This window comes from Salvelinus alpinus, chromosome 10, assembly GCF_045679555.1.
Source record: "Salvelinus alpinus chromosome 10, SLU_Salpinus.1, whole genome shotgun sequence".
Lineage (NCBI taxonomy): Eukaryota > Metazoa > Chordata > Actinopteri > Salmoniformes > Salmonidae > Salvelinus > Salvelinus alpinus.
Window position 1 is genome coordinate 58,941,464 of NC_092095.1, and position 14,474 is coordinate 58,955,937.

General features: G+C 41.9%; 1 protein-coding gene across 2 annotated transcripts in view; it reads left to right on the top strand.

Moving 5' to 3' along the window:
* LOC139532421 (cell adhesion molecule CEACAM5-like) overlaps window positions 1-13,941 on the top strand; it is a 56,997-nt gene extending 43,056 nt beyond the window's left edge. For both annotated transcript variants that reach the window (XM_071329975.1, XM_071329976.1), the window contains 2 exons: window positions 8,022-8,080; window positions 8,393-13,941. In XM_071329975.1, coding sequence (XP_071186076.1) covers window positions 8,022-8,044 — 23 coding nt within the window. In that variant the 3' untranslated portion in view covers window positions 8,045-8,080; window positions 8,393-13,941. The remainder of the gene's footprint in view (window positions 1-8,021; window positions 8,081-8,392) is intronic.
* Window positions 13,942-14,474: the final 533 nt, after the last annotated feature.

The window sequence follows — 14,474 nt, forward strand, 5'->3', positions numbered from 1 at the left end:
GACTGAGCATTGATCAGCAAGGTGGTGGGTAAGAGAGGTGGTGTCTGATTCCCCCACGTTTTCCACATTTGCATTTGGGTTTGTAATCCACTCGCAGACAATCAGGGATTAGATGGGCCATTGGGATATCCATCGCGTTTGTGTTTGAGTTGCATTGTAGTAGGAACTCTTTGCTGTGTTGGATTCCGCTGCCAGCAGCGTTTTCATCATTTAGTCCGTTTGTAGCAGGTACAGTTGAAGTCGGAAGTTTACATACACCTTAGCCAAATACATTTAACTCAGCTTTTCATAATTCCTGACATTTAATCCTAGTAAAAAGTCCCTGTCTTAGGTCAGTTAGGATCACCACTTTATTTTAAGAATGTGAAATGTCAGAATAATAGTAGAGAATGATTTATTTCAGCTTTTATTTCTTTCACCACATTCCTAGTGGGTCGGAAGTTTACATACACTCAATTAGTATTTGGTAGCATTGCCTTTAATTGTTTAACTTGGGTCAAACATTTCGGGTAGCCTTCCACAAGCTTCCCACAATAAGTTGGGTGAATTTTGGCCCATTCCTCCTGACAGAACTGGTGTAACTGAGTCAGGTTTATAGGCCTCCTTGCTCGCACACGCTTTTTCAGTTCTGCCCACAAATTTTCTATAGGATTGAGGTCAGGGCTTTGTGATGGCCACTCCAATACCTTGACTTTGGTGTCATTGTCCAATTGGAAGACCCATTTCTGACCAAGCTTTAACTTCCTGACTGATGTCTTGAGATGTTGCTTCAATATATCCACATAATTTTACTTCCTCATGATGCCATCTATTTTGTGAAGTGGACCAGACCATGATGCTGCCATCACCGTGCTTCACGGTTGGGATGGTGTTCTTCGCCTTGCAAGCCTCCCCCTTTTTCTCCAAACATAACGATGGTCATTATGGCCAAACAGTTCTATTTTTGTTTCATCAGACCAGAGGATATTGTAGTGTGTGTGACCATTTCTCCAAAAAGTATGATCTTTGTCCCCATGTGCAGTCTGGCTTTTTTATGGCGGTTTTGGAGCAGTGGCTTCTTCCTTGCTAAGCGGCCTTTCAGGTTATGTCGATATAGGACTTGTTTTTACTGTGGATATAGATACTTTTGTACCTGTTTCCTCCAGCATCTTCACAAGGTCCTTTGCTATTGTTCTGAGATTGATTTGCACTTTTCGCATCAAAGTACGTTCATCTCTAGGAGACTGAACGCGTCTCCTTCCTGAGCGGTATGATGGCTGCGTGGTCCCATGGTGTTTATACTTGCGTACTATTGTTTGTACAGATGAACGTGGTACCTTCAGGCGTTTGTAAATTGCTCCCAAGGATGAACAAGACTTGTGGTGGTCTGCAATTCTTTTCTGAGGTCTTGGCTGATTTCTTTTGATTTTCCCATGATGTCAAGCAAAGAGGCACTGAGTTTGAAGGTAGGCCTTGAAATACATCCACAGGTACACCTCCAATTGACTCAAATTATGTCATTTAGCCTATCAGAAGGTTCTAAAGCCATGACATCATTTTCTGGAATTTTACGAGCTGTTTAAAGGCAGAGTCAACTTAGTGTATGTAAACTTCTGACCCAATGGAATTGTGATACAGTGAATTAATCTGTCTGTAAACAATTGTTGGAAAAATTACTTGTGTCATTGTCACGCCCTGACCTTAGAGATCCTTATTATTGTCACGGCCGTTAAAAGAACAGAACCAAGGTGCAGCGTGGTGAGCGTACATTTTCGCCAACAAAACAACAAACGAGAAAACAACCGTGAAGCTAAAGGCTATAGTGCCAATAACAGACAACTTCCCAGACAGGTGGAAAAAAGGGCTACCTAAGTATGGTTCTCAATCAGAGACAACGATAGACAGCTGTCCCTGATTGAGAACCCTACCTGGACAAAACATAGAAATACAAATAATAGAATATAGAATACCCACCCCAACTCACACCCTGACCAAAACAAAATAGAGACATGAACAGGATCTCTAAGGTCAGGGCGTGACAATTATTATCTATGTTTGGTTAGGTCAGGGTGTGACTCGGGTGGGAAAGTCTATGTTTTCTATTTCTTTGTTTTGGCAGAGTGTGGTTCCCAATCAGAGGCAGCTGTCTATCGTTGTCTCTGATTGGGGATCATATATAAGTTGTCATTTTCCTTTTGGGTTTGTGGGATCTTGTTTTCTGTTTCGTGTCTGTACCTGACAGAACTGTGCGCTTTCGTTTTCACTTTGGTTATTTTGTTTGAGTGTTTTTTTGAAAATAAATATCATGAACACTTAACACGCTGCGCTTTGGTCTACGCTTTCTACCACCAACGAGAGCCGTTACAGTCATGCACAAAGTAGATGTCCTAACCGACTTGCCAAAACTATAGTTTGTTAACAAGAAATTTGTGCAGTGGTTGAAAAACAAGATTTAATGACTCCAATCTAAGTGTATGTAAACTTCCGACTTCAATTGTATATACAAGATCAGTCCAACACCTCACCACTGTAAAACCATCGTTGACAGATGGTTTACAAACCAAGTGTACAAATTAAAAACATAAAAGAGCACCACACCGAACATCACACACACTCATTAAATATATAGGATGATATAGCTGTCTACTAGACAGAGGAGCTGTCCATTCAGCACCACACCACGGAGCTCCACTACAGTATACCTACCTGTTCCCGAGGAGCTGTCCATTCAGCACCATGGAGCTCCACTATGCCTACCTGTACCGAGGAGCTGTCCATTCAGCACCATGGAGCTCCACTATGCCTACCTGTCCCGGTTTGGTTGTTTCAGTTAATGCCAGGGATGAAAACAATCAAACCACAGGCAAGTCATCCAGTTAATTTAAGACTGTATAAAGCAGAAGTAACTTCTTTAAGTACTATTTGATGCAGTAGGAGAGAGGCTGTAGTTGATGTTTTCCTTCTGTGTGATTCTGCAGAGGTTACTGTTCCTCTAATGGCCATCACCAGAAATCTGTTTTATCTCAATTAGGGACCTTTATTCACTTGAGTGTTTGTGTGTGTAACTCCAAAAGAGAGAAATTCAACGCAAATAAAGCTGAAAAGGGGCAGGGGAATGAAGGTGTGTATGAAACTTAAGTGGACAGTTTACCCGGTAACAGAGTGCTCTGGCAGTTACATTACACTCAAGACATATTTGTCACGGATGAGTTGATTCCTGTAACATACTGATTCTTAAAAGCTAAGTATACTGGAAAAAATATACAAATGCAACATGCAACAATTTCAACGATTTTACTGAGTTACAGTTCATATAAGGAAATAATTCAATTGAAATCAATTCAATAGGCACTAATCTATGCATTTCACATGACTGACCCACTGGGGAGCCAGGCCCAGCAAATCATAAGGAATTATTCCACACAAAAATGCTTTATTACAGACAGAAATAAAGTTTAATCAGCTGTCTGAGTGGCTGGTCTCAGACGATCTCGCAGGTGAAGAAGCCAGATGTAGAAGTCATGGGCTGGCCGTGGTTACACGTGGTCTGCGGTTATGAGGCCGGTTGGACATACTGCCAAATTCTCTAAAACGATGTTGGAGGTGACTTATGGCAGAAAAATGAACATTCAATTCTCTGGCAACAGCTCAGTTGGACATTCCTGCAGTCAGCATGCCAATTGCACATTCCCTCAAAACTCCACATTTTAGAGTGGCCTTTTATTGTCCCCAGCATAAGGTGCACCTGTGTAATGATCATGCTGTTGTATCAACTTCTTGATATGCCACACCTTTCAGGTGGATGGATTACAGGGTATTCGGAAAGTATTCACACCCCTTGACTTTTTCCACTTTTTCTTACGTTACAGCCTTATTCTGAAACGTTTTAAATTAATTTTTTCTCCTCATGAATCTACACACAATACCCCATAATGACAAAACAAAAACTGTTTTTTGCAAATTTATAAAAAATTAAAAACAGAAATACCTTATTTACATAAGTTTTCAGAACTTTTTGTTATGAGACTCGAAATTGAGGTCAGTGTCAAGGTTGTGCGCTGCTGGTGGAGAAGTCAGGTGCAGGAGAGCAGAGAGTTGTGAACAGGCGCACATTTTATTAGGCAGAGGCAACAAAGCAGACAGACGCCACTGCATCAAAACCTCCAGCCAAAGGTAAAAAGTGCAAGGCGCGAAACAGTCACAAAAAATAAGCAAATGTTTAACAATTAAACATCCTTCGTGAATACCACGGAATACAGGGAAAAACCAGCCTGGTGCATCACACGAAACACGTAACAAACAATTTCCCACAAAGACATGGGGGGAACAGAGGAATATATACATGCAGTGTGATTAGGGAATGTAAACCAGGTGTGCAGGGAACAAGACAAAACAAATGGAACAATGAAAAATGGAGCGGCGATGGCTAGAAAGCCGGTGACGCCGAACGCCGCCCGAACAAGGAGAGGAGCCGACTTCGGCGGAAGTCGTGACAGGTGCATCCTGTTTCCATTGATCATCCTTGTAATGTTTTTACAACTTGATTGGAGTCCACCTGTGGTAAATTAAATTGACTGGACATGATTTGGTAAGTGACACATCTGTCTATATAAGGTCCCACAGTTGACAGTGCATGTTAGAGCCAAAACCAAGCCATGAGGTCAAAGGAATTGCCCGTAGAGACCCGAGACAGGATTGTGTTGAGGCACAGATCTGGGGAAGGGTACCAAAAAATATCTGCAGCAATGAAGGACCCCAAGAACACAGTGGCCTCCATCATTCTTAAATGGAAGAAGTTTGGAACCACCAAGACTCTTCCTAGAGCTGGACGCCCGGCCAAACTGAGCAATCGTGGGAGAAGGGCCTTGGTCAGGGAGTTGACCAAGAACCCGATGGTCACTCTGACAGAGCTCCAGAATACCTCTGTGGAGATGGGAGAAGCTTTTAGAAGGACAACCATCTCTGCAGCACTCCACCAATCAGGCCTTTATGGTAGAGTTGCCAGATGGAAGCCACTCCTCAGTAAAAGGCACATGACATTCCGCTTGAAGTTTAGCAAAAGGCACCTGAAGGACTCTGATGAAACCAAGATTTAATTCTTTGGCCTGAATGCCAAGCGTCACGTCTGGAGGAAACCTGGCACCATCCCTACGGTGACGCGTGGTGGTGGCAGCATCATGCTGTGGGGATGTTTTTCAGTGGCAGGGACTGGGAGACTAGTCAAGATCAAAGGAAAGATGAACGGTATGGAGAGATCCTTTATGAAAACCTGCTCCAGAGCGCTCAGAATGAGGTGGAGATTCAACTTCCAACAGGACAACGACCCTAAGCACACAGCCAAGGCAATGCAGGAGTCTCTGAATGTCCTTGAGTGGCCCAGCCACTCGGTAACAGAGTGCACTGGCAGTTACTGTACACTCAAGCCATATTTGTCCTGGATGATTTGATTCCTGTAACTGGCTGATTCTGAAAAGCTAAATACATTATACTGTGTATTATAAGTATAGAGGGTTCTGTAACGATCGTCTTGATGAGAATGAGCGGACCAAGGCGCAGTGGGTGATGAATACATAATGAATATTTATTAACAGAACGTCGAAACACGAAAACTCTTTAACAAACTACAAAACAAATAAACGACGTAGACTGACCTAAAACATGAGAACTTACAAATACACGAAGAACGCACGAACAGGTACAGACTACAAACAAACGCTACAGTCCCGTGTGGTACTAACATACATACAGACACGGAAGACAATCACCCACAAACAAACAGTGAGAACATCCTACCTTAATATGGTTCTCAATCAGAGGAAACGTCAAACACCTGCCTCTAATTGAGAACCATATCAGGCAACACATTAAACCCAACATAGAAACACATAACATAGAATGCCCACTCCAACTCACGTCCTGACCAACTAAACACATACAAAAACAAGAGAAAACAGGTCAGGAACGTGACATAACCTCCTCCTCAAGGTGCGAACGCCGGGCGCACCACCAAAAGTCTAGGGGAGAGTCTGGGTGGGCATCTGTCCACGGTGGCGGCTCAGGCTCTGGGCGTGGTCCCCACCCCACCATAGTCAATCCCCGCTTTTGTAGCCTCCTCCCAATGACCACCCTCCAAATTAACCCCACTGGATTAAGGGGCAGCACCGGACTAAGGGGCAACACCGGAATGAGGGGAAGCTCCGGACTAAGGGGCAACACCGGAATGAGGGACAGCTCCGGACTGAGGGACGGCAGCTCCGGACTGAGGGACGGCAGCTCCGGTCTGAGGGACGGCAGCTCCGGTCTGAGGGACGGCAGCTCCGGACTGAGGGACGGCAGCTCCGGACTGAGGGACGGCAGCTCCGGACTGAGGGACGGCAGCTCCGGACTGAGGGACGGCAGCTCCGGACTGAGGGACGGCTGCTCATGGCTGGCTGACGGCTCTGGCTGCTTATGGCTGGCTGACGGCTCTGGCTGCTCATGGCTGGCTGACGGCTCTGGCTGCTCATGGCTGGCTGACGGCTCTGGCTGCTCATGGCTGGCTGACGGCTCTGGCTGCTCATGGCTGGCTGACGGCTCTGGCTGCTCATGGCTGGCTGACGGCTCTGGCTGCTCATGGCTGGCTGACGGCTCTAGCGGCTCCTGTCTGGCGGACGGCTCTAGCGGCTCCTGACTGACGGACGGCTCTGAAGGCTCAGGACAGACGGGCGGCTTTGAAGGCTCAGGACAGACGGGCGGCTTTGAAGGCTCAATACAGACGGGCGGCTTTGAAGGCTCAAGGCAGACGGACGGCTCTGAAGGCTCGGTACAGACGGGCAGCGCAGGCGGCGCTTGGCAGACGGACAGCTCAGACGGCGTTGGGCAGACGGCAGACTCTGGCCAGCTGAGGCGCACTGTAGGCCTGGTGCGTGGTGCCGGAACTGGAGGTACCGGGCTAAGGACACGCACCTTCAGGCTAGTGCGGGGAGCAGCAACAGGACGCACAGGACTCTGGAGGCGCACAGGAGGCTTAGTGCGTGGTGTAGGCAATGGTGGTAATGGGCAGGAGACACGCACCATAGGGCTAGCGGCGTGGGAGAAAGCAACAGCGCACGCAGGATTTTTGGACAGATGCCCACCCAGACACTCCCCTAGACTTTAGGTGGTGCGCCCGGAGTTCGCACCTTGAGGGGGGGGTTCTGTCACGTTCCTGACCTGTTTTCCTTGTTTTTGTATGTGTTTAGTTGGTCAGGGCGTGAGTTGGGGTGGGCATTCTATGTTACGTGTTTCTATGTTGGGTTAAATATGTTGCCTGATATGGTTCTCAATTAGAGGCAGGTGTTTGACGTTTCCTCTGATTGAGAACCATATTAAGGTAGGCTGTTCTCACTGTTTGTTTGTGGGTGATTGTTCCTGTGTCTGTGTCCGTTGCACCACACGGGACTGTTTCGTTCGTTTGTTCGTTCGTTTTGGTAGTCTGTACCTGTTTCATGCGTTCTTCGTGTTTATGTAAGTTCTTATGTTCAGGTCAGTCTACGTCGTTTGTTATTTTGTAATCAATTCAAGTGTTCTTCGTGTTTCGTCTTTGTTTAAATAAATCAGTATGTCATCGTACAACGCTGCGTTTTGGTCCGACCCTTACTCCTTCTCCTCATCCGAGGAGGAGGAATTAGACAGCCGTTACAGGTTCATCTAGAACAGCAGTGTCAAACTCATTCCATGAAGGGCTTAGTGTCTGCTGGTTTTTGTTTTTTTCTTTCAGTTAAGACCTAGACAACCAGGTGAGGGGAGTTATTCACTAATTAGTGACCTTAATTCATCAGTAAAAGGGATGAGTGAAAACCGACTGACACTCGGCCCTCTGTGGAATGAGTTTGACATGTCATCTAGAGGGTTTGCTTTAAACTATCTTAATTAGTTTGTGGTCAAGAATAGACAAACTAGGAAATCCCTGTACTGTTTGATTGTTGTAGCTTAAGAGGGTGTGAATGGAGAGCAGGGATGTGTGTGTGCTTGCCTGCATGTATGATTAAGTCCAACTCTTCTGTTGTGTGTTTTCTTGCCAGAAGCCACTCCGTTGGTGGAGTAGAAAGACCACCAGTAAAGAATCCAGTGTTTTATGATGGTAAGTATGAGTCTGAGAAAGACACCAACCACTACATTTATTAAGAAAGCATTAGGAAGTGCTCACATTGTTATTATGTTAGTGATGATCAACATGTGGTATTTTTCGTTTTAATTTGGATCCAATGAAAGAAACAATGAAGTCTGATTGGTGCTGGTGTTCTTAAAGGAAAGGAAGAACACCTGTTGTTGCATTTATAACATAAGACCAAGAGTTTTTCCAGACCATGTGACCTGACCAGGAAAAACTCCTGGCCCTAGTCATTAGTAATGTTTTGTCTCATGAGTTCTTTCCTCTGTTTCTTCCTTCCAGCTGGTGGTCTTCCTGGTGGGGTAACTGAGGACCAGAAACATGGGGTTTGAAGGCTCTCAGTACATAACTCCATATCTGTTACATTGAGACAAACGACCAAGAAGAGAGAAACATGTTTGAACTGTTGATGTTTTTAATGAAATGTTAAATGAAGGAAAACAAGAGGAAAGCATTGCACATAGTAACTTTAATTCAATCAGATGAAGTACAGTGAGCTACAAAAGTATTGGCACAGAGACCTCTTGTTGTTTTGGCTCTATACTCCACCACTTTGGATTTGAAATGATACAATGACTATGAGGTTAAAGTGCAGACTGTCAGCTTTAACACAATATGGATGAGAATACCCTCAAATTAAAGCTGACAGTCTGCACTTTAACCTCAGTCATTGTATAATTTCTGAATTTACTAATTCTTCAATACTTCACTTATGTCAAGTAATTTGAACAGGTTGTTATTGTTGTAGTGTCACGATGTTCGTAGTAATGATCGGACCAAGGCGCAGCGTACGTTGAGTTCCACGTAATTTTAGTGAAAGTGAAACTTAAGCAAATACAAAATAAAGTACAAACGAACCGTGATGACAATGCAGTGCTAAACAGGCAACTACACAGAAACAATATCCCATCACCCACAGGTGGAAAAAATGCAACGTAAGTATGATCCCCATTTAGAGACAACGATAGCCAGCTGCCTCTAATTGGGAATCATACCAAAACCCCAACATAGAAAAAACAACCTAGAACCCCACATAGAAAATATAAACTAGACTAACCCCCCTAGTCACGCCCTGACCTACTCTACCATAGAAAATAAAAGCTTTCTATGGTCAGGACGTGACATGTAGTTACTTTTCTCGAGTAATTTATGCCAACCTCCCCACGAGGCAAAGTTTTTTTTTTGGGGGGGTGGATCAGCTTTAATATTGCGGACAGATTGTTGCTTCCATCAATGTAATTGTCTACATCATTTCCAATCCCCCATATATTGTTTGGGTAAATATACCTACCTACCTACACACATACACACTTTTTTTATAATATACCTGTATTATTCCCCGCAGACCCTTCCACCCTTCCCCCAATTGGAGTAAACGAATAAACAATAACACTTAGGCTTCTACCTTCAGTTTATACATATTTTACAGACACAATCTATTTTACAATAGTTATATTTTGTTTGTTTTCAGTGCTGGCCTTCCTCTATTTCTGATGTCCATCCAGTTTGGTTTCTGTTTGTAACTGTGGTATTTCACAGAATTTCTGAACCTATCTACTTTTTACAGACCCCGTATGTTCTACATTTGTTATCCTGTTGTAATTGGTCCCACCCTTCAACTCCATTCAACCCCTCCCATCTATCTCAACCTTTCTGAACCACCCATCCCGGATCCGGGATAATTGTCATCAGCAACGCTGAATAGCATAGCGCCACAGTCAAATAAAATTACTAGAAAATATTCATATTCATGAAATCACAAGTGCAATATTGCAAAACACAGCTTAGCATTTGTTAATCCACCTGTCGTCTCAGATTTTGAAATTATGCTTTACAGCGAAAGCAATACAAGCGTTTGTAAGTTTATCGATCGCTCGACAAAACATTAAGTACACTTAGCATCAGGTAACTTGGTCACGAAAATCAGAAAAGCAATCAAATTAATCGTTTACCTTTGATGATCTTCGGATGTTTTCACTCACGAGACTCCCAGTTAGACAACAAATCCACAGGAAAAAGCGGTCACGACAACGCAGACAAAAATTCCAGATAATATCCATAATGTCCACAGAAACATGTCAAACGTTTTTTATAATCAATCCTCAGGTTGTTTTTCAAATATCTATTCGATAATATATCAACCGGGAGTGTTGGTTTTTCAATAGGACCGGGAGTAACAATGGCCGCCTTTCTCTGTTGCGCACAACTCACTCTGAGAGCCCCCACCTATCCACTTACGCAATGTGATCGTTCTCGCTCATTTTTCAAAATAAAAGCCTGAAACTATGAATCTGGTTGATATCCCTTTAAATGGGTGATAGGGATGCATAAGAACAGAGAGGTTTCAAAAACAGAGGCACTTCCTGATTGGATTTTTCTCAGATTTTAGCCTGCAACATCAGTTCTGTTAAACTCACAGACAAAATGTTGACAGTTTTGGAAACTTTAGAGTGTTTTCTATCCTAATCTGACAATATGCATATTCTAGTTTCGGGGGCTGAGAAATAGGCAGTTTCAAATGGGTACACCTTTTAGACAAAAATGAAAATACGGCCCCCTATACTTAAGAAGTTAACACCATCCATTTTGGATTTATATTTGCCATATATTTTTCAACTGTGCTGTGATGCTTCACAAAAGTACTGAACCTTTCTATTCTCATAGCTTCTACAGATTATAAATAAATAAATAAATTCTAAAAGTATTATTATATTATTGATCGATTGACTATGACTTTTCAAATCACCCAGTATTGCTATCTGTAGCGTTAGTTCTAAGTAAATGTTGCAATTCTTCAGCCATTCCTGGAACTGTGACCAAAAACGAGCTACATATGGACAGTACCAAAATAAATTATCTAATGACTCCTCGCAGCAAAATCTGCAGCGCTGGGAAGATTGTATCCCCCACATACAGTTGAAGTCGGAAGTTTACATACACTTTAGCCAATTACATTTAAACTCAGTTTTTCACAATTCCTGACATTTAATCCTAGTAAAACATCCCTGTCTTAGGTCAGTTAGGATCACCACTTTATTTTAAGAATGTGAAATGTCAGAATAATATAGAGAATGATTTATTTCAGCTTTTATTTATTTCATCACATTCCCAGTGGGTCAGAAGTTTACATACACTCAATTAGTATTTGGTAGCATTGCCTTTAAATTGTTTAACTTGGGTCAAACGTTTCGGGTAGCCTTCCACAAGCTCCCCTACAATAAGTTGGGTGAATTTTGGCCCATTCCTCCTGACAGAGCTGGTGTAACTGAGTCAGGTTTATAGGCCTCCTTGCTCGCACACGCTTTTTCAGTTCTGCCCACACATTTTCTATAGGATTGAGGTCAGGGCTTTGTGATGGCCACTCCAATACCTTGACTTTGTTGTCCTTAAGCCATTTTGCCACAACTTTGGAAGTATGCTTGGGATCATTGTCCAATTGGAAGACACATTTGCGACCAAGCTTTAACTTCCTGAATGATGTCTTGAGATGTTGCTTCAATATATCCACACAATTTTCCTCATGATGCCATCTATTTTGTGAAGTGCACCCATCCCTCCTGCAGCAAAGCACCCCCACAACATGATGCTGCCACCCCCGTGCTTCACGGTTGGGATGGTGTTCTTTGGCTTGCAAGCATCCCCCTTCTTCCTCCAAACATAACGATGGTCATTATGGCCAAACAGTTCTATTTTTGTTTCATCAGACCAGAGGAAATTTCTCCAAAAAGTACGATCTTTGTCCCCATGTGCAGTTGCAAACCACTTTTTTATGGTGGTTTTGGAGCAGTGGCTTCTTCCTTGCTAAGCGGCCTTTCAGCTTATGTCGATATAGGACTTGTTTTACTGTGGATATAGATACTTTTGTACCCGTATCCTCCAGCATCTTCACAAAGTTCTTTGCTATTGTTCTGGGATTGATTTGCACTTTTTGCACCAAAGTACGTTCATCTCTAGGAGAAAGAACGCATCTCCTTCCTGAGAAGTATGACGGCTGCGTGGTCCCATGGTGTTTATACTTGCGTACTATTGTTTGTACAGATGAACGTGGTACCTTCAGGCGTTTGGATATTGCTCCCAAGGATGAACAAGACTTGTGGAGGTCCACTATTTTTTTCTGAGGTCTTGGCTGATTTCTTTTGATTTTCCCATGATGTCAAGCAAAGAGGCACTGAGTTTGAAGGTAGGCCTTGAAATACATCCACAGGTACACCTCCAATTGACTCAAATTATGTCAATTAGCCTATCAGAAGCTTCTAAAGCCATGACATCCTTTTCTGGAATTTTCAAGCTGTTTAAAGGCAGAGTCAACTTAGTGTATATAAACTTCTGACCCAATGAAATTGTGATACAGTGAAATAATCTGTCTGTAAACAATTGTTGGAAAAATTACTTGTGTCATGCACAAAGTAGATGTCCTAACCGACTTGCTAAAATTATAGTTTGTTAACAAGAAATTTGTGGAGTGGTTGAAAAACAAGTTTTAATGACTCCAACCTAAGTGTATGTAAACTTCCGACTTCAACTGTATATAACATTCTATTGGTTGCAAGAATTTTTATAATAATTAAAATTTGAATTTTTTTGAATCCGGCGTCGTTTTGCGTGTCAATTCATAAACCATGTGCCATGGAATCGGTACATCAAATCTCTTCCCAACTATTTTGCAATTTATATGGAACATCTCTCAATTTTTTGGTCCTTAAATGAAACCGGTATATATTTTCATTTATCACAAATGTCTTTAACCATTTTTGATCTTCAATGCAGGGCCGACAGACAAGTTCCTTACTTTTCCCCCCTTCCACATGCCTCTTCCATTTTTGTGGTAATGCTGCAATTAGTTGGTTGTAGTTTTGGGTAGAGCAGACATTTCCATATGTCTGTGTTAGCTGCATGTGTGACATAACTCCGCCAGTCCTATTTATGATATAATTTACAAAGATTATACTTTTTTTTTTAAATGTTATTGAAAAATCGTTTTTTTAATCAATTAGTATATTTGAGTTTAACCACAATATGTGTTGTATTATTAGTTCTTTTTTTTCAGGTGGATTAAAATGAAATTGCAACCAACTTTCTAAGGCTTGTTTAAAAAATAACAATATTTTGGAGATGATTTCGTTTTCAAATAACGGAAAGTGAGCAGTTGTAATCTGAATAAAGGGAAAAAGGCAATTCTTGAACATGGGGTGAGACATTCTTACCAATTGACTAGAGAACCATTTTGGATTTAAGTATAACTTTTGTATGACTGATGCCTTTAGTGAGAGGTCTAATGCTTTAATATTAATTTCTGCCCTCCAAATTCCTATTCATTATGTAAATAGGCCCTTTTAATTTTGTCTGGCTTGCCATTCCAAATAGAATTTAATATTTTTTGTTCATATAATTTAAAAAGCAGGTCACTAGGTGTAGGCAAAACCATAAGCAAATAGGTCAACTGTGATATGACTAAAGAGTTAATCAGAGTGATTTTTCCACAAATAGACTGTCACGCCTGAGATATCTCTGTTTTCTTTATATTTTGGTTAGGTCAGGGTGTGACTAGGGTGGGTACGTTAGTTTTTGTATTGTCTAGTTTTTTTTGTAAGTCTAGGGTTTTTGTAGGTCTAGGTATTTGTATGTCTATGGTGGGCTGACATGGTTCCCAATCAGAGGCAGCTGTTTATTGTTGTCTCTGATTGGGGATCATATTTAGGTAGCTATTTTCCTTTTGGTGTTCGTGGGTTCTTGTTCTATGTTTAGTTGCCTGTCTGCACTACTCATATTAGCTTCACGTTTTGTTAATTTGTTCAGTGTTCGTTCTTATAATAAAGAAGAATGTACGCTTACCACGCTGCGCCTTGGTCTCCTCCTTACAACGGCCGTGACATAGACAGGTATTTTTCTTTCCATGGAAGCAAGATCTTATCTATTTTTTTCTAACTTTCTATTAAAATTTATTGGAGTGAGATCATTAATTTTTTGGGGATATGTATACCGAGTATGTCCACATCCCCGTCAGACCATTTTATTGGTAAACTACACGGTAATGTAAAAGTTGCATTTTTTTTGTGATCCAATACGTAATATAGTACACTTATAATTTTGTTTTAATCCGGAGAGGTTAGAAAAAGTATCTAGATCCTCTATGAGGCTAATTTTAACAACTAACATTTCGATGGCAATAATAAATAGATATGCCGATAGTTGATAACCCTGTTTTAGTCTTCTTGACAGTTTAAAACTTTTAGATGTAGCCATTATTTACTATTTTACATTTTGGGTTACTATACATAACTTCAACCCATTTTATAAGAGATTCTCAAATTTATATATTCCAGTGATTTTATATATAAACTCCAGTCGTACTTTATCAAAAGCC